Here is a 22,161-nt window from a genome sequence, read left to right on the forward strand (position 1 = left end):
CAACGGTGAGAAATGAGTTTTAATGCGGGGAAACAATGGAACTCTCGATTGATCAATCACCGGTGAACAAGAGTGTGAGAACGAGTGTGCGAACCACGCGGTAGAAAAATATGAGTAAAATTGTTTTGCGCGGAGAGCAGTTTGTTTGTCGTAGCCGTGTACCGTGACGATGATGTGTAAACGTGACTTCCTTCCCCCACCCCCCACCTGTTTTACAGATTCTCGTTTCGTATGGTCTATTTTCGATGTGCATCGGTATCGCTACAGCTGGGCGTCCGAACGGGTACAAAGGAATAATGCCGGATGCGTCGATCTGGCGCGCATCTCGATCGTCTTTCGATCCGTCCGGATCTGTCACGCGGGGCAGTCGATGTGCGCGCACACGTCGACGCTACGGTACGCGACCGTGTGAACCGCGGGTATGCTTGAACGATGAGTCACACATACATACAGAGATAGACATAGACACGCACACGCAGGATCTACACGCATAGAGAACACGTACACAAGTGACATAATACGGCACACGTACACACACATAGAAAAACTTGGATACAGAGAAACAAATAGACGCAACATATATACACGCAGAGGAACGGAGAGACACACACACACAGACGCACGCGCGCGCGCGTATACACACAGAGTATGCTTAGTGTTTAGTAGCGACTTCGTAGACGATAAGTAATAAAATATACAACTGATCATTGCTATCGATGACTATTATCGACGTAAGAGGTACATTTAGATGATGAAATATGTTATAAGTAAGATGTAATTGTCCTTTGTGAATATACATAAGAGAGAAATGAGAAATACAAGAAACTTTTATGAGTAACACGCGATTTCGATTCATTTCACCTTGTGAACCTATCTCTGAAAAAACTTCTGACGGCAGGCGACACAGAAAGTACATGGTGAAATAGCAGGAGAAGAAGAAGCAGTTGTAGGGTGAACGAGGTTGCGTGCTTTTTCCAGGATTTGGAAAAAAATCTGACCGATTTTGAATTTAAAGCATGAAATCCAAATTCCGCGACAATGTTAGAAACTCTTTACATTTGAAATATCATAACTCGTTGCAACAAAGTCGTACCACAATGCAATTTAGCGTATTTTAAGTATTTTTAGGCTTAATATTCTCCTTAATAGGACTAGATAATTTTTGTTTCTTGTATTGTCTTTATTCACTTCCGTTTCTAGACCAAGATAATAAAAGAATTCAATTTCATTTCGATGTAGAAGAAATTCATAATTTATTAATTTAGTAGATCTGCGTGGAATCTTTATCACGAGCCTGACTCGTTATTATAGTGCAAGGGGTTAACACCTTTCATATGATTTAACAATCTTGGCCTTCCGCTGCCGATTATCAATAGGTTTTAGGTAAGGATCTTCTTCCTCCTTGCCCACCTTAGGCGATGCAAGGTGGCTTACATCAACAGCGGCGTTTTTAGGTTTCATACGCAAGTAGTCAAATTCCGATGCTGCTCCCGAAGCGGAAGAATTTGTGTAATTGTCAGCCGGTGGAGAAAACCCAACGTGATCAGGAACAGAGACCATCGTCAGGTAACCGTTCGTTCCGCCCTCCTGCCTAGTTCTGTTCATATCCTGGTAGGGGGCGTTCAAATCCATGTAAGGCTAAAATTATCAATTTTGCTTTAAATTGAATCATGCAGAGTTAATTATCAGACAATTAATAATTATTATATGAACGCAAGTATCGTTCGAAATTGACATTAGTAATCGTATACTTTCTACATGACCATGGTACTCAATTATCCGGTCTAATGTGTGTTACGCGAAAACGTATTCGAGTATCTCATTCAGTCCAACATAATCTGATTGATTCGGACATGTAGATCTAGATAGACCGATGTGAAGATCACTCAACGAACTCACCGCTTTCACGTTGCCCTCCAACAGTTTTTCTACAATGTCGACTAGCTGTGCGAAACTCGGTCGCGAAGATGGCTCGTCCTTCCAACACTGACACATTATATCATACCTGCAAATGATTAATTGCAAAATTTTGGGTACCGTCTACTAATTACATTGCACGTACGGACGATGTACGATTAGCCACGCTCATACAATTGATCATGCAATTGGAAAGATTTGAAAATATGCATTCTGTTAGGGCGTCACGGCGTCGTCAGTAATAGCGACAAATTGTGACGTTATATGTGTGGACTGTATTAAATGTAGGATCGGAATTTAGTGGCGAAAAAACTGGTATATATAGCTTCGTACTATTTACACCTTTCCTTTGGAGGTCTGAGGTCCTCGAAGTCTATTCCAACTGTAACGTACGTAAAAATGTTGTCTCTCGAGGTAAACTGCTACCTCTCTCCACGCATTTCTAATACTCGCTGATTGGTTTTCCATGATTTTGGCAATAACCAATCGGCGAGTCTGTTTTAAGAAGGCACCCTTCCTTTGCGCCTTGGCGCGTCCTTTTGGGAAGTTTGCTGGCATATGGAAGGTGGGGGCGACAGCGATATTTTACCATAACAAAGACGGGAAATTCCTCCAGGTGTGATTAAGGCTGGCCACCGTTGTAAACAAACATGGGACTTACCCTTTGGAACTTTCCTTTTTTTATGATACGTCTTGGCTATTAAGGCCGAGAGAAGCGAAATCCTAAAATTAAGCAATAAAGTATGCGTTCTCTCGGCAGGACAAGTCATTTAAATCTAAATTGCATGCCAGATGTTATAGCCAAAAGTCCTAAGCTCAAAAATAGCCGTGTCATAAATAATATTAGTGCTGGGCACTAACACATTCTACAATATATACGACTCGCAGTTCTCCTATGGTAGTGACAGGTTATTTTAACCCCTTGCGCTATAATAACGAGTCAGACTCACGATAAAGATTTCATGCAACATCTGCCAAATACGAATATTATTCAGTTCTTCTAAATCAAAATCAAATTGAATTCTTTTGTTATTAAAGTCTAGAAACGGTAGTGAATAAAGCCAGTACAAGAAACAAAAATTATCCAGTCCTAGTAAGGAGAATATTAACACGTTCAACCCGGCGTGAACCACCGGTGGTTCACAGGCATTGCTTTCATCTTTCAACGCGTAGTTAGCTCCGTCATGCAACAATGTCTTACTTCAGACTCAAGCCACTGACAATAGAAAAAATAGTGAAATAAACAAGCGCCGTCAGACGAATAAACCACTGATAATCTCGAGCCGCCCGACCATACGGACTTCGAAAAAATGCGCCCGGTTGAACGTGTTAAGGACAAATGGGTGCTATCAACGCAGCGTAAAAGGAGTCCTAGCGCAAGGGGTTAAAGAGAAACCAAAGACAGATAGCTCGACGCAACTGCACCTATGGTTAATTTATGTTGCGGTGAGGAATTCGGGAAACTATTCAAGAATTGTTTTCGAATATAGTTGAAAAAGCACTGCTCCGAATCGTTTCCAACTGAAATATTGCGACTGAGAACCTACACTTCGGAGGTGGCATATTCTGGCTTCTCCATTCTGTAACCTTTGCTCAGCTTCTGGTACACTATCTCCGCTTGCAATCCCGGATACGGCGTCTCAGCCAGCGTGAAGAACTCCCACAATACTATGCCGAACGACCAAACGTCCGATTGCGTGGACAAAATTCGTTCCCTCATTGTTTCGATGGCCAACCACTTAATGGGTAACGGACAGTTGCTTCCCTTTTTGTAAATTTCTTCTTTGGACGTGATCTTGGCCAGACCGAAGTCGCATATCTTCGCCACATTGTGATCGGCCAACAGAATATTTCTAGCGGCTAGATTACAGTGTACAATCTGCAAATTAATTTTTCGAAACTAATATATTCAACTAGACATTTGTTCACTGACTTATATAGAGTTCAGGAGAGGTTTCGCAAAACTCGTAGTTCTCTATTCAATTATTACATATAAATAGGCTTGGATAAATAGAGAAATAATTTGTGCTACGTATATACAGGGTGGTCCACGCAATTGTTACAAGTCATAACTCCGTTATTATTGCATTTATGAAAAAGATGCCAAAGGAGAAAGATGAGATAAAAAGATAGGGCAAAAAATATCTTTATTGAAAAAGATACTCAAACGCTTCACGACTATGTTGTACGTTCACTCCGTTGTTTTCATTTCTTACTACTGGTTTTGGAACTTCTCTTTTGGGTCTGGTAAATGCACCATAGTGTTGCAAACTCTTATTCGATTTGAAAAACAATTGTCGCGATGGTTGTCGACGGTTTGGATATCTTCTTTAATAAAGACATTTCTTGAAAATATCTCGAGATCTAATAACTTTTTTGCCGTGGTACCCTAATCATTTTTTACGTAGAATGAACAGAAGAACTGTCCTATGTATAAAAATATGCATTTCTATTTAAAGAAATGATGTAATTGTTAATTGCGCATTGCTGCATCTAAAAGAAAATTGAAACCCTACAGATGTAGAGCTCCTCAAAGCATTTATCTTTCTCCTTTGGCACTTTTTCATAAATACAAGAATAACGGAGTGTATTACATGTGTAATAACATGTAACAATTGCGTGGATCAACCTGTATATAAAATTGTTAAGTATTAGGTAACGCGTGTAGTACCAGAAACGATTAATATTTTCATTTTCTACTAATAGAAAAATGTTTCGATTGAAATGAGAAATTTTCTGTATAATCTAGCTTTGAGAGAGTTATCTGGAAGACGAAATCGCAGGAACTAACCCTTCTCTGGCTGAGATATTCCATTCCTCGGGCTACTTGGAACGCCCAGGACAACAGATCCTGCGTGCAAATTGGTTTTAAATTAGAGTCCTTGAGGTCTCCATGAGTAAGCATAAGTACTGAATCATCTGCCGATATATTGAAGCCCTGGGAATCTATGTCTGTAGTTTGATGCTGCAGCGAATCAGATTCCGAATTACGCTCATTACCGTCAGAAAATGACGATTCTACAGATTCTACCCTATAGCGCAAACAAAGTAGATTATAAAACCAGTTAGCACCGTCAACCTTTGCATATACTAATGGTTTCACCGGAATTGATAACTTCCTAGTCACAGTATTATTAACCCTTTGCAGTTCGGGCCATTTTAAGCCGAGATCTAATACACAGCTATTTTAACCAGCTCTGCATTTCCATTTTATATAACTTAGTACTATTTATGAATATGAAATTGAGTCTAGTGAATCATAAAACTGTTACCCTTTTGACAATCTTTTAAATAGAAGGGTCTTTAACTTTAACCTTTCTCCCTCAGAGTACGGAGTGGGGGACTTTAGGCCCCCAAAATTAGTTTCTCATTAATAACTTTCTAAATAATTTCTTTCTCTCTTTTTCCTTTTAGCTAGTCGAGTTTTAATTTATATTGAGCATAAAAACTTATTAGCGGTATTCTATTATTAATTTATTTATAATTATAAGTTTTTCGTTTCGAGGACCCAAGTTACCCCACTTTCTACTTACGCCAGATCGGGTTCTATGTTTAATTAAATAAATTAGTTTTGTTCGAACGGACTCACTAAATCTATTACTATAGTTAGTAGGTTGCTATATTTATTTTGATTAATGTAAATATAATATAAATATAATATAGATTTAATATAAATTTAAACTCATTATTTTATATTGTTTATAGTAAGGCTAAATTGAAATGTGCCACGTGCTCTAACATTGTTTAATGAACATAGAACTGGAGAAAAGAAAATCGTTTATCTACAACATATTATGGATTCTAGTGACACTGAATAAAGAATTTAGTGATAACTAAATTAAATTCAATGAATTATTATATCGATTTTTGTTGTATTTTTTATTGTTGAAAGAAGTAAAATTGGGTTTCTTAGTTTGTATTCCTTATTTTAATTATTAATTATAGTAATAAGTTTATTCTATGTTAAAACGTGAAATGTTTGAAAGCGGATAATATTTTATTTGTTTACTAAAAAGTAAATGCTGCAAATTTAATCAAAGAATTTTTTAATTTAATCAAAGAGTTTTTTAATTTACTAACAGTCTTTGTAATATTAATTTTCCAACTTACAAACGAAACAAAACAATTTTTGTGTGGGGAACTTTAGTGACTCCGTTCTTTATGTTGTAAAATAGACGCCGTACTCTAAGGGTTGATAATGTCAACATTATTTTAGAAATTAAATAACGATTTTCATTGGTGCCTCAGAGGCACCACTCGAGTGCTAAGGGTTAACAAGTAAGAGATAGCGTCGAGGAAAAATTATAGCAACGAACCTGTTGGCGTTGCTGAGACCAGCAATTTTCCTTAATAAATCGTGGCCAATTCGGAAATCGAATTTGCCAGTCCCCGGAGCGATCTGATTGATGAACCCGTTTCTGTTGTTCAACAAATAATTGTGAAGATTTCCAAATCGGCAATACTCTAAGATCATTAACAGTTCATCTAAAGAATCGACAGAAATTGTTTTTGAATAAGTAAGATATTTACGACAAGTCTGTCAATATCGTTGCAAATGTCGCAATAGCAAATTCTCTGAGCACAGTTGAAGAAAACTAATCGTCCTGTATTCGCACGATACTTGTGTGCCGAAAGTAATTAATAGTCGCAAGACGTACGTTGCCAGATATTTTTCGTACAGGCACCAAGGAGGCTGACTACGTTCTGATGTTTGCCGAGATCCTCCATGAACTTGAGTTCGCTGGCAAGTGCAGAGAGATGCAAGCGATTGTAATCACGACGGACCATTTTCACCGCAACAGTGGTAACCGCCTCGCCTTCGCAGATACTCAGAGCTTTCGCTTTCAAGACTACACCGAACTTGCCGCTTCTCAATTCTTTTCCTATAAATCATCACATCAAGTTGTTGTTAACAAAATATATTAGAAAACCCCACTCTTGTGAACCAACACTTTCATTCGTCTTTCAAAAACCAGCAGATTAACACGTTCCATCGCCGAGCAATTTTTACTCGATTCTTCACTCTAGTCATTTGTTATTTCACTAAAACTTGCTGTATTATCTGTAATTTAAATTAGAATGGAAATTAGAATTGAAGAATTAATGGAAATCAATTTTTAGCCCATTAAATAAACATGCAAGCATGTACCATTGGTGGTACACGTGGCATGGAATGTGTTAAAGACAATGCAGCTTTGTTTAAGGCATAACTATATCTTAACCCTTCCGCTTCGGCAGTTCGAGCCGTCGCGGTACTGTCGCTGTACGGAAGCACGCGCCAGAAATACGCGCAGCCTGCGTGTTCGCCGTTCAAGTCTTAAACATGTTGTTTCAACAATGAGTAACTTTAAGAAGCGATTAATCCAATTTGTCGATAAAATCAACAGAAAATGTTCTGCCGATAATAAAATAAATTCTCGATCGCAGGTGGCACTTGTAGCTGTAGTAAATGAAATAAATGAAATAAATGAAATAAATGAAATAAATGAAACAAATGAAATAAATGAAATAAATGAAATAAATGAAATAAATGAAATAAATGAAATAAATGAAATAAATGAAATAAATGAAATAAATGAAATAAATGAAATAAATGAAATAAAGTTACACGTTTTGTTGTTGAGATATTGAACTTTCTAGGAACGTCTCTCATTTTCGCCAACTTATCTTCTGCGACTGGAAACACGTGGCAGTGGAGAATAACCGTAAACGCAACGCTGCGTTCTTTAAATCGTTGTACAAGTGTCGCTAAAATCCGGCGTAAAGTCCCGAAAACAGATTTCCGCTCGTAGCTTACCTAATTTCAGTCTTTCCTTTGGAAATTCCCATTTTTCGTGAAACTGGAGGAGATCCACCTGATCGTTGACTGTCGAGCCCACGTGTAAACTGTCGACAGCCGCTCTCTCCTCGAATCGCAAAATATGAGTTTTCACTAATTTCCTTCTTTTTATCTGCGAAATCGGAGAAATATTGTGTAGACAGACTCGCGTAATATTGGACTCTATATCACGGATTTTCATCGTGTATACTCTCGAGATCATGCATAGCGCGGCACAGAAAGGACTTATGGAACACCGTAATATTTTAAAGAAAATTGAAGTAATTTTATGATGACAAACCTGGAGGGCGCAGCAGATCGTGATGATGATGAAAATCGCTGGAAAGAGGACTACGGAAATGATCATATTTACAGGTCGCTTTTTTATATATACGGACCCTGTTAATTGAAAGAGGCGTAAAGTGAAATTTCCTGCTCGCGCGTATATCTACATTACTATATTTAATGTGCTACCTATTATCGTTATTCGCTGCCAGACTTCTACTTTTCCAATTCGATTTTCCGCTCGGCACGTGTAATTGCCGTTGTGGTCATCAATTAAATATAGCATCTCGATGATTTGAGAGTCATTGGAAAATTTGTAGTAGTCTTCAATTCCTACCAGCTGTACACCGTCCTGACAAAAGTGTATTCATTTTAAATAATGGCGGTCGATGTTTTCGAAGATAGCATGCAATAAAAAACAATCGAAAACCGATTAATATACATATAATATTTTACGTAATATGTACTACAATATATTATTATTATTACATATTATGTAGAATAATGTATAATGCAATATACAGTAATGCAGTGACCGGCGTAGAAACGCAGCATTAACTTATAATCGTTTACCTTAAACCAACTGACGCTGGGTTTAGGGATGCCATTCGCGAAGCAGTGAAAAATTTGTTCGACACCTTGGAATAGGTCGACGATTAGGTCCTCGTTCGTCAAATTGGTGTCGTATATAACAGGCGCTCGTGGAACTAAATCGAAGGTAATGTTATTCAACGATAAAACATCATCGAAACTTCGGAGGAATTTGTATTTCCAATTACCCTTCACTTCCAGAAAATAATTACTAGTTGTAGTCATGTTATTAGTGGCCAACCCTGTACAGACGTAAACCCCCGAGTCACTCAGTCTCACGTTGCGTATCTTCAAAACTGATCTAATTACGCCTGCCGTTTTCTCTCGACTGACAGTAATACGGTCTGAGAATTTAAAGACGTTATTCTCGGTTCGTTCGATTTCTCATTGAATTTGATCGGCTTTTGAAACCAATAAAGGAAAGCTTTTAACCCTATGCACTCGAATGGCGATTCAAAGGCACCACTAAAATTGAGCCGTTTATTTTGAAAGTGGCCCAACTCCATTCATCTTCAAATCGAGATATTTAAGGGTTTGCGTTTCAATGAATTTAAAAATATAGGATACTAATGAGTCATACTGCTTAAGTGTATCTAACGGTGTTAATTTATAGTTCCTATTAAAATAGTGGCAATTATTAACTGAACAATAACGAATATTGTTCTAATATACTGTTTCTTTTTCGATTCTTTTTTAAATCATTCGTTACTATTTCTTCTTCACTATCTGACCTAAATGGTCTCGTTCTGTTCTTCCCCATAACTGAAATAATTTCTAAAATTTAATATTAAACTAACACAATTGTCCTAACACAACTAACGCAATTGTCCAAAAACTGAGGTTAACTTGTTAAATACTAATTAATTAAAATTGCCTTCATCACTCCCTTCAGACATTATCAATAGTAAATATATTATCTTGATTTGAGTATAAATGGAGTTGGGCCACTTTCAAACGACACGGTTCATTTATTGAACTAACTCTGAAAACTTGTGTGTCAAGAATTATCGTATTTATTCAGAATATAAGCAACCTGAAATGTTTTACTGATAAATAACATGCAGCTGTACATGTAACTGTGGCGGATACGTAGTTCCGCACTTGGCCGCCGCAACGCTGATTGTCGAGGCGAGCCGACAAGCTACGTTGTACAGAGTTCGCGTTCTTCTCGTGCCGTTAACCTCCGTGGGAGTAACACCGCGTGTCTCCTGACGAGTAAAACATAACTTCGAATCTCACACGTTGTGCAGAACCGTGGCGTGTCGCCATTAGTCGATACACAACCTAATTAACCCCTTGCCATACTTTGACGAGTCTGACTCGTGATGAAATTTTTGTGCCAAACATGAATATCACGAGTCTGACTCGTTATCGACAGTTGGTGCCAAACATAAATATCACGAGTCTGACTCGTGATCCTAGTCTCGGGTCAGCTCGGGTCCATTCTTGGTTCTCTTGAATGGGATTATATGTCCTCGTATAAGCAACGTGTTATCTAGGGGATAGTGTTACCTTCGGCCGTGCCGATAGAACAGAACTATATGATTTATTATGTTATATATGAACCGTTCTGTTGTAATCATCTTGATTAAATGCTTATGTACCGTTGTTTTGGGAATATTAGTGACATTAACTATGCCACGCACACTATATTGCGGATTTTCAGTGAGCACAGTGTTGATAATATTGATAATGTCCGTTGATAATGTCAACTCGAAATTGCCAGCTCTAAATTTTTTAAACAAATTGCGGACGGTCCTAATAGTTGTAGAACCACTCCCGTAAACGGTGCAAATCTGATCTGCAGTGTCCTTTGCACTATTGCCTTTTTTTAAGCAATCAAGCATAAACATGCCGCAAATGTTTCTCTTGGCTCTCTATATCGAACGGTGCAGGTAATATTTTAAAAAAGACTATGTCACCAACGAAATGTACTTTGAAAGAGCTCTGGGATCACTGAAACCGATACCATAAACAGTTAAGAGATAAGCCTGCATGTTTATATAAGAGCAGCCACTTAGAGTCACACATAGCGCGGCGCGGAAAGAACTTATGGGACAACCTAATATAAACGTGGACACAAAGCGAGAAGAAAAATTCCTGCGGTACTTCAGTTTGAACCATTCTGTCGTACGAGGCACATACGTTTCGAACAGTCTTCTTCACAAAAAATCCTATTCTTCATTATTTGTAATATTGCCAACCCCATCACAATGTATAAAAAAAGAAGCAAAACTGATAAAGAAACACGTGGTTCGCGGGCAAGTGAAAATAGTGAAAGAGTAGAAGAACGAGACATAAGTGATGAACATTCTGATGATAGCAGCGTGATTGCGCCAGTGGTGAATCGTGCACGAAGATTTATTTTATCCGATACTGATGAAGAGGAGAATCTTAGACCCGGCTCGAGTGTTGACTGGGATTGGAAGGAAAGTGTCACCACTATAAAAATTTGGAAATATTCCGAATTGCATGGTGTAACAAACGATGTTTTAGATCGATTAAATACACGTAACGTATCATTAGATTTATTTTTTACACTTTTCGACGACAATTTCTGGGACATAGTAGTTACGCAAACGAATCTTTATGCCGAACAAGTAATGAGCAATGGGAGAAGACGAAAAGTCGATGATAATTGGTTTCCAGTCACCAAACATGAGATGTTGGCTTATTATGCTTTGTGTATTTTAATGACACAAGTAAAAAAACCGAATATTCAAATGTATTGGAGTAAGCGGGAAGTGATAGAAACTCCTATATTTGGTAAAGTAATGCCTTTGAAGAGATTCACACAAATATCACGATGCATACATTTCGCAAATAATGACACGAACCAAAGAAATGACCGCCTTCATAAGATCAGACCAATTATTAATTATTGGAACGAGAAATTTAGTAGCATTTACATACTAAATGAACATGTAAGCATCGATGAGTCATTGATGCGATATAAGGGTCGATTGGCCTATAAACAATTTAATCCATCCAAACGAGCCAGGTTTGGCATCAAAATATATAAGCTGTGTGAAGCAAACACTGGTTTTTGCAGCAACTTTAAAATATACGTTGGCCAAGATAAAATTGACCGAAATGATAGTGCATCAGAAAATGTTGTGATGCAATTAGCAAAACCGTTACAAAATAAAGGATACACATTGTATATTGACAACTGGTATTCCTCGCCCGATCTCTTTTTAAAATTGCACAATCAAAAGACTAATGTTATCGGTACTGTGCGTAATACCAGGAAAAATATGCCGAAAGATCTTGCAATAAAGAGATTAAAACCAGGAGAATGTGTATACAGAACGTGCAATGGGTTGTTAGCAATGAAATGGAAAGATAAACGTGATGTTTATATGTTGACAACCAAACACGCATCGGTAGAATTTACCGAGGTGACGGATAGGTATAATAGAATCAAACGCAAACCAAATTGTATTGTTGAATACAACAACGGAATGGGTGGCATTAATCTTAACGATCAAATGCTAGCATGTTTTCCTATTATGAGGAAATATCTAAAGGGTTATAAAAAACTATTTTTTTACATGTCCGACATGGCGCTATTTAATACATTCATTCTGAAAAAACAATTACAAGGTTCAGGAAAACAATCGTATGTGCATTATAGAATTGATATAGCAGAGGAAATTTTAAAATATGTTCAGCTGCCGGATTATACAAGGCGCCTGACAAGTGCAGGATATGAAACACCAATGCGCTTACAGGCACAATATTGGGCCCATTTTGCAAAACATATTGCTCCTACTCCTGCAAAGCAACATCCAACTAAGGCATGTAAAGTGTGTTACGAACACAAACATCGAAGTGAAACAACGTGGGAATGTTCGAAATGTAAGGTGGCCTTGCATATACCAGACTGTTTTATAGCATATCATACAAAGCAAGATTACTAATTTCAGACTCGTAAGTATTTTATTTTTTAACTTAATTGTTTATTGATAATTAATTGTTTATTTATATTTTGTTTTTTTATTTTTAGATCTGATGATAAAGGCATTGATTTCATTAAAAATACTACTACCGCGTTTATTATTACCTATTATTATTATATTATGTTATATTAAAATTTATTTCTGATGTGTTTATTATTATTATTATATGCAATAATTAAAGTATTTCTACAAATTTTTTATTCAAATTTATCTAAATTTTCAAAGATTTTCATCGTGTGAAGTAAATACGAGAGTGTGACTATGTAACTCAGTCGTAAGGTAATGTGTTTCAAATTGCACCACTCGAGCCCCATTTCTCGGCGCCTCCAGCAACCATTCCGTCGACCAAGTTTGGCACGGCATTTTGAGAGATTCGCGGTATGGCAAGGGGTTAATAAAACATTTAGAAAACCTACTCGCGTAATCGCAAGTATTTCGATACGCAACCTGTCCTAGATATAGAAGACACAGTGAACCTCCACATAACCATGGCAACCGGAAAAAGTTGACGAACGGAGTTAGGCCACTGTTCAAAATAAACGGCTCAATTATTCTATTACTTTCCAAAATCATTTTTATAACAATAAAATTTCGATTAAAAAGATTGTTGAGTCGTGAAACTGTTGCTATGAGTCGCAAGAATCAATTTTGTACGCATAAAAGTGCACTCTTTATTGTATAAAATAGAAATATTATGAGCCAGGAAAATTATTTCATATTTACAGTTAATATGGCTTCGAGTGCAACGAGTTAAAACAAATATCCTAACGCGGTCTTAGTATCGATCTGAGTATTGGAAATCGCATTACCAGATTGTACAATTGCACCATTCTCGTGCCACCAATTGAAGATGTACGAAAAATTCCTAATCGAAGCAACGCAGATTAGCTCCCAGTCTTCGCCCTCTGCCACTAAATCTGTCGTACGGACGATACCGAATTCCCCTAATTCATCTGAAATATTTCGAATCAAATCGTAGCATTTGGAAATAAACGTAATCGTAAGAAGACTTTCATTAGGTAAGGAACTACGTCAACTTTCAAGTAGCATGCGCACAGACAAAGAATAGGTAACTGATCAAGCAAAAACTTATTTCGACTGTTAATACTTTAATAAAATTGTTGAATCTAATCCGCAGTCTAGTTATGACGCATTCTCGTTTGCTGATCGTAGACAACGAATATGCTCCGATTCTTACCGGAAACAGACACTGTCTCGGCGACTTTCTCGCAGCCAACATCGTTGCACGCGCTGCAGATAAGCTCGCCGGACATATCAATGGCTGTTGTTACTGTAGACAGCAGGTAAATCTGGCTTGCGTTTTCCCTGGTGTCCTATACGAATATCTCTTGATTTAATAAATTCGTTTTCAGTAGGCTTCTTATTAAAACATTGCGCACCCATAAGTACTCGAGGGTAGTATCTTTGCAAGAAGGATAATCGGGACATTTCCTGTAAGCCCAGGTAACATTCGGCCTCGGATACGCTTCCACGTGGCATTCAATATCATCCATCTGATTCCGGAAGTAGTACTTCCTCCGCTTGTGTATGTATATTTTTGGCGCGGCTGAAAGAGCGTTTGATTAGTCTGGCCAGTCAGGGAATCGACGCAGTAGCTTCGATTAACCCCTCGCCGTATTTTGTCGAATCTGGCTCGTCATAGACATTTCTATCAACCCCTTGCACTCATTCATCCTTAACCTCTTAAGTACGACGCGCCACTATAGCGGCTTTCGTGAATGTTTCTTTACTCAATTATTTTATTAATTATTCAAGTAAACGATCAAAATGTTTATGTACAATATCCTAAGAAAAGAATATATGTAATTAATACTATAATACATATATAATAGCTATACGGAGGAAACATATATTAAGAAAAATAGTAACTTAGTTACGAAGAACTTTAGTAGCGCAAAATTCAGTCGTGCCTAAGAGGTTAATATTCTCCCTAATTGGGGCAAGCAATTTTCCTTTCTTCTATTGTCTTTATTTACTTTCGCTTATATACTTTAATAACAGAAGATAATTCGATTTAAAGGAGATTAATATTATTCATATTTGGTTGATCTTGCATGAAATCTTTGTCACGAGTCTGACTCGTTATCATAGTGCAACGAGTTAATACTTGTCACATTTCGTCAATAAACAATGAAAATAGCGTACCTTTTATAAACAATGTAAACTTCAATGCCTTGTTATTATAAACATTGCTGGCCTTAACGGTGTACGTTCCCGTGTCATGTAAATCCAAATACTTGATTTTCATTGTCTGCTTACCAAATATAATATGTATCGAATACTTATTACGCTCGATGAGCGACAAGATCCCGATGTCCTTGCCCTTAGGATGCGACCTAGCAAATGAAACTCTCAATATCGAGACACCGAGAAACCATAAGCGGGCTGAAAATCTCTGTGCAAAGCGAACACCCTTTAGCTTCCGTTGATTAGAAAGCAAAGTCTGCTGGGAAATGATATTACAGACTTTTCAAAATTATTCATTTATTTTCGAAACGGTGCTAGTCTATTTTCTATAGTTCCGAGGGGTTAGCAAATTAGTTGGAAATATAAATTATTTATGCGAAGCTTGTCGACGCTTTATTAATGTATTAGGTCTACCGGAAAATTATAAATTATATATTAAATTATTATAATAATACAATAAAAATTAGGCGCGTACAAAATTTATTGTTTTCTGTCTTTTCAAGAACAAATAGAATTTTCCGGTAGATCTAATATTTACTACGATAACAATATGTCAATTTTTCGTTAATGTCTCGATAATAACGATGTCTCGAAGAAACTTATTCTAAACGAAAAAGTTGCTTGAAATGACATCGGAAACCCTCCTGTTTTAGATTGTTAGACATTTTCAGGCAATCCCGTATAATAAAACATTGTTTAAACAGTATTGACGTACCATACCACCTCGGCCGAAGGATACGAGTCTGTCTGGACAACCATCTCCATTGTGTCACCCTTATAATATTCAAAGCTTCGATTAGAATCCACAAACGTTAGATTGATGAACGGCTCGATCGAGTCTAAATGAAACATGCAACACGGCGTTTGTAAATATCCATCAATAATTCCGATCGAATTGTATAAGAGACTGTCTACAGGGTGTTCCGACAGTCGCTCGGATTTCTAACGTCATTCGAAGCAACATTTTCCTTTGGACTTTCCTCCGAGAGAAGTTGTTTGCGAGTTGTGACCAATGGAGATGAGAGCTTGGCTGGCCGGACTAAGCCCAGTTCCGCTCATTGGTTCGGTCGCCACGCGCCAGCCGAGCTGGCCACTGATTGGTCACCGTTTCTCGCTAATAACTTGTTGACGACGCGTCACAGAAAATTGCTGCAAAGGACAAAATTGCTTCGAATGAGTTCAAGAACTCCTCGTGGTGACTTACCTGGGAAAGCACCTGACAATGTTATTTACGTTAAATTTATTTTTATTTTAACTTTATTTTATTAAATTTATTTACGTTACCATTATCGTCGCGGTAATGTTTCTTCACGCGGAACGCGACGATCGTACGTACCGTGCACCTGGACGTACGTCCGCGATTTCTTCCAAGTATACCTGGTGTCCACCATACAGTCGTAAATACCTTCGTCCTCGTAGGTCATGTTCGCGAGCACGAACGTCGTCTTATATAGTATCAGCTCGTTTTGCAAAGATTCGCTGGTGTACGAAATCTGTAGTCTGTCGCCCTGAGGTACCAAAACATCGCATGAAATTCAACTTGCTCATACATACACACGTGGCGCGAACAAAAATTAGATACTTGGTTATTTTGAATCCAAAATGGATCATTGTAGTCCCTGTTCGCAGTAAGGATCGCGTAACATGTCATGTATAGTGTGTCGCCTTTTACTACATGCTGCAAAGTGCTATTGACAATTCCTGGCTGGGGCAGTGTACTCAACTCTGCTGTTATCGTGAGAAAAATATGGTTTTTCATTCAATCACTTTCATCGGTGAGTTGTTAACGCAAGGTTATGTCTATGGCACGTGTCAATTTGACGCATAGTAAAAGGAATAAACGTTTTTTAGAATAAGTAATTTATTTTTAAAGGAATATTGTCGTACGGGTGTATCGATATCAAAATATCTCTATCGAAATGATACGATATTTTATAAGTCCTTCGGCGAAGAGTAAACTATTATCATGAAAAATAGTAGCACTTTGGGATCAGCTGAAGTTTATATCATTTTCTCCGAATCTGAAAGGACACGCGCCCTTTTTCTTTCGAAACGTAAGCTCCAGAAATTTTCTATGTGAAATTGAAGATGCGTCCAATTGACGCGCTTCGTAAAAATGGTGATAGATAAGAGCGGACGTATTCTCTAAATAAGATTATAGCTACTCTATAAATAAGAGCAGTTGTACTCCCTAAATACGAATAGAGCTACTCTATAAATAAGAGCAAACGTACACTAAATAATAGCAGACGTACACTCTAAATAAGAATAGAGCTACTCTCTAAATAAGAGCAGTTGTACTCTTTAAATACGAATAGAGCTACTCTATAAATAAGAGCAGTTGCACTCTCTAAATAATATTAGGAGTATAAATAAGTTTCCGCTGTTTCACAAAAAATAGCGCCACTAGTATGTTATAGTTGAAATTGTCTGTTGTAAAACATCATATCGTAAGGTTGGACATCTGGCAACAACATAACCTTAAAATATTAGCGATTTTGTATCAGCATCATATATCTTTTTTCGTGCAAAAATGTCGAGTTTTGAGCCGAATAAGCGTCATTTGACACATTAAGCGTCATTTCACAAGTTGTCGTGAGTGGTTTCACAAGTTTAAGAACGGTGAATTTGACGTCGAAGGCAAAGAACGTAGCGGAAGGCCGAAAGTGTACGAAGATGCGGAATTGAAAACATTATTAGATGAAGATTCGTGCCAAACGCAAGAAGCACTTGCACTTGCATTAGGAGTGACTCAACAAGCAATTTCACATCGCCTAAAATCATTGAGAATGATTCAAAAACAAGGAAACTGGTTTCCATAGGAACTGAAGTCGAGAAACGTTGAACGCCGATTTTTCACATGTGAAATGCTGCTTGCCAGGCATAAACGAAAGGGTTTTTTGCATCGTATAGTCACTGGCGATGAAAAATGGATTCACTACGATAACCCAAAGAAGAAGAAATCATGGGGACCACCTGGCCATGCTTCAACATCGACAGCCAAGCCAAACATTCATGGAAAATAGCTCATGTTGTGCATTTGGTGGGATCAGCTTGGTGTCGTGTATTATGAATTGCTCAAACCGAATGGAACCATTACTGGGGTTCTCTACCGAACACAATTGATGAGATTGAGCAGAGTACTCAAGGAAAAACGTGCCCACTATTACTCCAGACACGACAAAGTAATTCTTCTGCATGATAGTGTTCGTCCATGTTGCGGCGCTGGTCAAAACCATCCTGGAAACACTCAATTGGGAAGTTTTACCCCACCCGCCGTATTCACCAGACATTGCTCCTTTTGATTACTGTTTCGATCGATGGCGCATGGCCTGTCTGAGCAACACTTCACATCATATGAAGATACAAAAAATTGGGTCTATTTGTGGATAGCTTCAAAAGATGAAGCATTCTTCCGACACGGTATCCGTATGCTGCCAGAAAGATGGGAAAAAATAGTGGCTAGCGATGGACAATACGTCGAATAAAACATTAGGTACCGTTCTTTCACAATAAATGCCCAATTTTTGATAAAAAAAGGCGGAAACTTATTTATACTTCTAATAGCAGACCTACTTTCTAAATAATGTGGGGTGTGGGATAAGAGCGTTTGGGTGATGTGATAGTCGGATCCAGCGAGGCAGAGCGAAAGAGTATGAATGTTTGTGTGTGTGTGTGTGTGAGAGAGAGAGAGAGAGAGAGAGAGAGAGAGAGAGAGAGAAAATAGGATAATTTGGGCAAAAGTGAGTAAGAGTGAAGGAATGAGCGACCAAAGAGTGGACGAACGAGCGGAGAGGATCAGAGTATTCGAAGAAGAATCGTGACGTATAGAAGTTTTTGTCGTGGTTGTGAATTGTGAAAAATCGTGAGTAAACTGTTATTTTGTTGTTTTTAAAAGAAGGTGTTCAGTGTTGTTGAATTATTATTATCACGGAGTCACGTGGAATATAACTCTTTTAAAATAATCCTACAATAATAGCAGACGTACATTCTAAATAAGAGTAGACGGTCCTCAACGCTTCGTAAATGTATACCGTAATTATCAAAACATTGTTCAACGAGTATACTCACTTTCAAGGTGCACCACATACATGACTTTTTGAGCAGGAACCATGTAGCATACATACGCCTCGTCTTCAATGGCTTGTATACGTGACAGCGTTATTCCAAATTTCGGTTCGAAAGTATACTTTGGGATCTTGTAATCGTAGCCGTACTGCACAATACAAGTTATTAAATAATATATAATGCGCGCATCGACAGCGCGTATCATCGATCGTGAAGCAATTGTACCAAAACGAACAACCGTTTATATTTCTCCACGATTGGATCAATGACAATCTTTTTTCTCGACTTATACGAAATGTACACGGTATTGCTACAGTATCGTTGCTAGGGTCAGGATCGAAAGTGTTTTTTCGGCATAGACAACTATATGTATAATTTAGGATCGAGTTTTCGAATGGTTTTTTTCGCAAATAAAATAAGTTACTCAATACGTACACTCGTACGTGAAAGTATTCGAACGTCTGGTCGAATCTATCATTACGTAGCTTCATCGAAATTCGTGATAGGAATATTTTTGAGCAATCGAATACCCACCCCTGTAAACTGTGCGACCCTAACTTCCGCTGTCGGCGACGTCGTTGTACACGGTATGACAACGTTATCGCGCACAGTCGTTACTATCGGAGTAAAATTTGCGAACACTACAAACTGAACTGCTTCGGCTGGAACAAAATAGTTGAAACAGTCATATCGCAACGTCCGCGATGTTGTAAAGGTGGAATTGAGATAAGGATATAGTTCGCTGAATTACTATCGTTATATGTTTTAGACTTTGTAGAATTTCTCTAGCTCGACGTAATTTTTGCACGAACTTTTGCGGCTTGATAAACAAAATCTGAAACTTACGTTCAACGTAGACGTAAACCAAGCTGATCTCAGCGTAGGAAGAATTGGTTATGGTGGTCAGTATGGGGTGATACGAGCAACCGTACCATCCAGTGTCCCCGTACACTGTGCTCGGTCGATATATATTGTACAAGTAAATGCCATCTTCACGTCGGAATTTGTTTATATCGATTGGCGATGTGTGAGAAGAGACACTGTGATACTGTTTTTACATAATGTTATTATACATTTTATATGTTTCTGTATATTTATTATATCTGTATATAATTATATATTTATGCAGCTATATATAATTATATATTTGTATACCTATATATAATTATATATTCTACATATTTTAAGTGATATTATTATAATAATATAATCTCATTGTTTCATTACTTACATTGCTTGCATTATATGTGAAGGAGGTTGGATACGTAGAGAAAATTTCCGAATTGCCGAAGCAACGTAATTGCAAGGGCTCGCCCTCTTTCATAACAATCTGATCGGTCGTCGTTGATATATTTGGTTTAAGAGCTGTTAAGTCGTGGAAAAAAAAGAAAGCAACTGATTCGGTTAATAATAATAAAAGAGTTTTATCCACACGTTTGTTTAGTTTAAACCAAGTCTGTAGATCGAAGTGAATATTAACCCTTTGCACTCGAAGCCATTTTAAGCAAACTAATTATCTTGACCAGCTGTATTCCCATTTTCTATGATTTGTTACGATTTATGCATGTGAAATTCAGTTTTGTTGTTACGCTTTTAACAGCCTTTTAAATAGAAGGGTCTTTAATAATGTCAACATTATTTTAGAAATGATACAACAATTATTACTGGCGCTACCCGACTGCAAAGGGTTAAGTTTTAGCAATCGTCAATGCAAATTGTCGATTGGAATGTTATTCCAACAATGTTGCTACACCGTGGATAATCATTACATAAACTCCTGTAGCTTAGAACCTAGTTAAAAGATAAATAGTTCGGAACAATAGACGCAAAAGACGATAGTTTGCATAGTTGGACATATCATCGTAATACTTTAACCACGCAACGATAAGAGCGGTGATGAAAAATACCGGACATTCCGCGTCCGGGAAAAATTCTTAGGTGTCCTTACAAGTTCCTACAAATAATTTGTGTCTAATAGAAATAGATACAAATTAATAGAAATACATATGACGATGCTTTTGCTAAAGGAACTGTCTTTATTTCACGGTATGTGAGAGAGCTCATTGCTCAACAAATAATTTGCAAAGCCTGACATTTGAATTCGCATTTCTGAACAGATCAACCATTGCATACCCAGAATCGAGATCAAGAAATCAACACACTGTATATTCTCTAAGATGTAGATTTTGAGAAAATCTAGAGTACATAGAAGTACAATAATATTAATCCTTTGCACTCGAAGGCCATTTCAACTGTAATTCTAAAATAACTTTTCCGACCTGCAGTATTTCCACTTTATATGACAAAGTATATTTTATACATATGAAATTGAATCTTATAACTTGTGCAACAACATTTATGATTTTAATCATTTTTAAAACCTAATTTTTCATAATGTAAAAATTATTTTGAAACGTGCTGTAACAATTTTAGTCAACAATTATAGTCAACGAAGTGGTTTTTCGAGATACGGTCTTTCGATGGGTGATAGGTAAAACCGTAGTTACCTCTACACAGGTACGAGAGAAGAATGACAGCAGAGAGGAATCTTCGGTGGCGACGCAGCATTTTTTCGTGGTTATCTCCTCGACACTTTTCCTATTTATCACCGAGCTTGAACTCTTTCTACGTTTGACGAGGCACCATGGAACGAAATCGCACAGCTCTGATCCGTTTCTAAAAGCGCGTCGCTCATCGGCAACGATTAGGTCACCAATGTGCTGACCTAATTGAACGAATTATGGTAACATTTCTAGGATCTGATCAAATCCCGGAAATTCTCTCACCACGACTTATCAACGAGAACGTCGCCTTAAGTTCATTTTACAAGTCTAGTATCATTTCGCATTGCTTCCTCGGTTGACCGCAACTACTTTTGTCAGTACAGCTCGCTAAAGCTTCTTGCACTGTAGTATCTTCCGATAAAAACTCGTCTGAATGCACAACCTTATCCGATCATTATGAAAGTCGGCTATCTTATGGTAGCCAGGTTACAGGTTGCACAATTCAAAATGAAAAATCAAAACGCCACTCTGACGTAAGCACTGTCTTTTATTTATTTGTTGCGATAATTAATTATTTTAGAATATCTGATTATAATTGTACAATCGGGATATATCATTTAATATGAGAATCATAAGCACAAGCTTGATTTTATAACCCAACCTCGGCAATCTTGATGGTTGATGCTCAAACGATACTAAAACGTACTTAATTATCTATGGTCGAATGACGAAAGAGTTCATTGAAACGCGCTCGATCCACGTTACAATTTCTTCAGTTCTAATTAAAAGGTAAACACGGATAAAATAT

The 22,161-nt window shown here is 37.6% G+C and overlaps 1 protein-coding gene across 1 annotated transcript; it reads right to left on the minus strand.

Annotated features, from left to right (window-relative positions):
• Nucleotides 1-208: 208 nt before the first annotated feature.
• Nucleotides 209-21,397, minus strand: LOC144477298 (vascular endothelial growth factor receptor 1-like). The gene is made up of 23 exons (XM_078194912.1): nucleotides 21,357-21,397; nucleotides 20,081-20,214; nucleotides 19,696-19,897; nucleotides 19,384-19,511; nucleotides 18,853-18,997; nucleotides 16,364-16,509; nucleotides 16,118-16,289; nucleotides 15,497-15,620; nucleotides 14,740-14,930; nucleotides 13,974-14,140; nucleotides 13,772-13,907; nucleotides 13,383-13,526; nucleotides 8,800-8,853; nucleotides 8,594-8,727; nucleotides 8,210-8,372; nucleotides 8,037-8,134; nucleotides 7,715-7,868; nucleotides 6,576-6,800; nucleotides 6,234-6,402; nucleotides 4,709-4,949; nucleotides 3,465-3,796; nucleotides 1,900-2,005; nucleotides 209-1,638 (listed from the first exon to the last, which is right to left on the minus strand). The coding sequence occupies exons 2-23, from the start codon at nucleotides 20,171-20,173 to the stop codon at nucleotides 1,321-1,323; spliced, it is 3,642 nt and encodes a 1,213-aa protein (XP_078051038.1). The 5' UTR covers nucleotides 20,174-20,214; nucleotides 21,357-21,397; the 3' UTR covers nucleotides 209-1,320.
• Nucleotides 21,398-22,161: the final 764 nt, after the last annotated feature.

This window comes from Augochlora pura, chromosome 11 (assembly GCF_028453695.1).
Source record: "Augochlora pura isolate Apur16 chromosome 11, APUR_v2.2.1, whole genome shotgun sequence".
Classification (NCBI taxonomy): Eukaryota; Metazoa; Arthropoda; class Insecta; order Hymenoptera; family Halictidae; genus Augochlora; species Augochlora pura.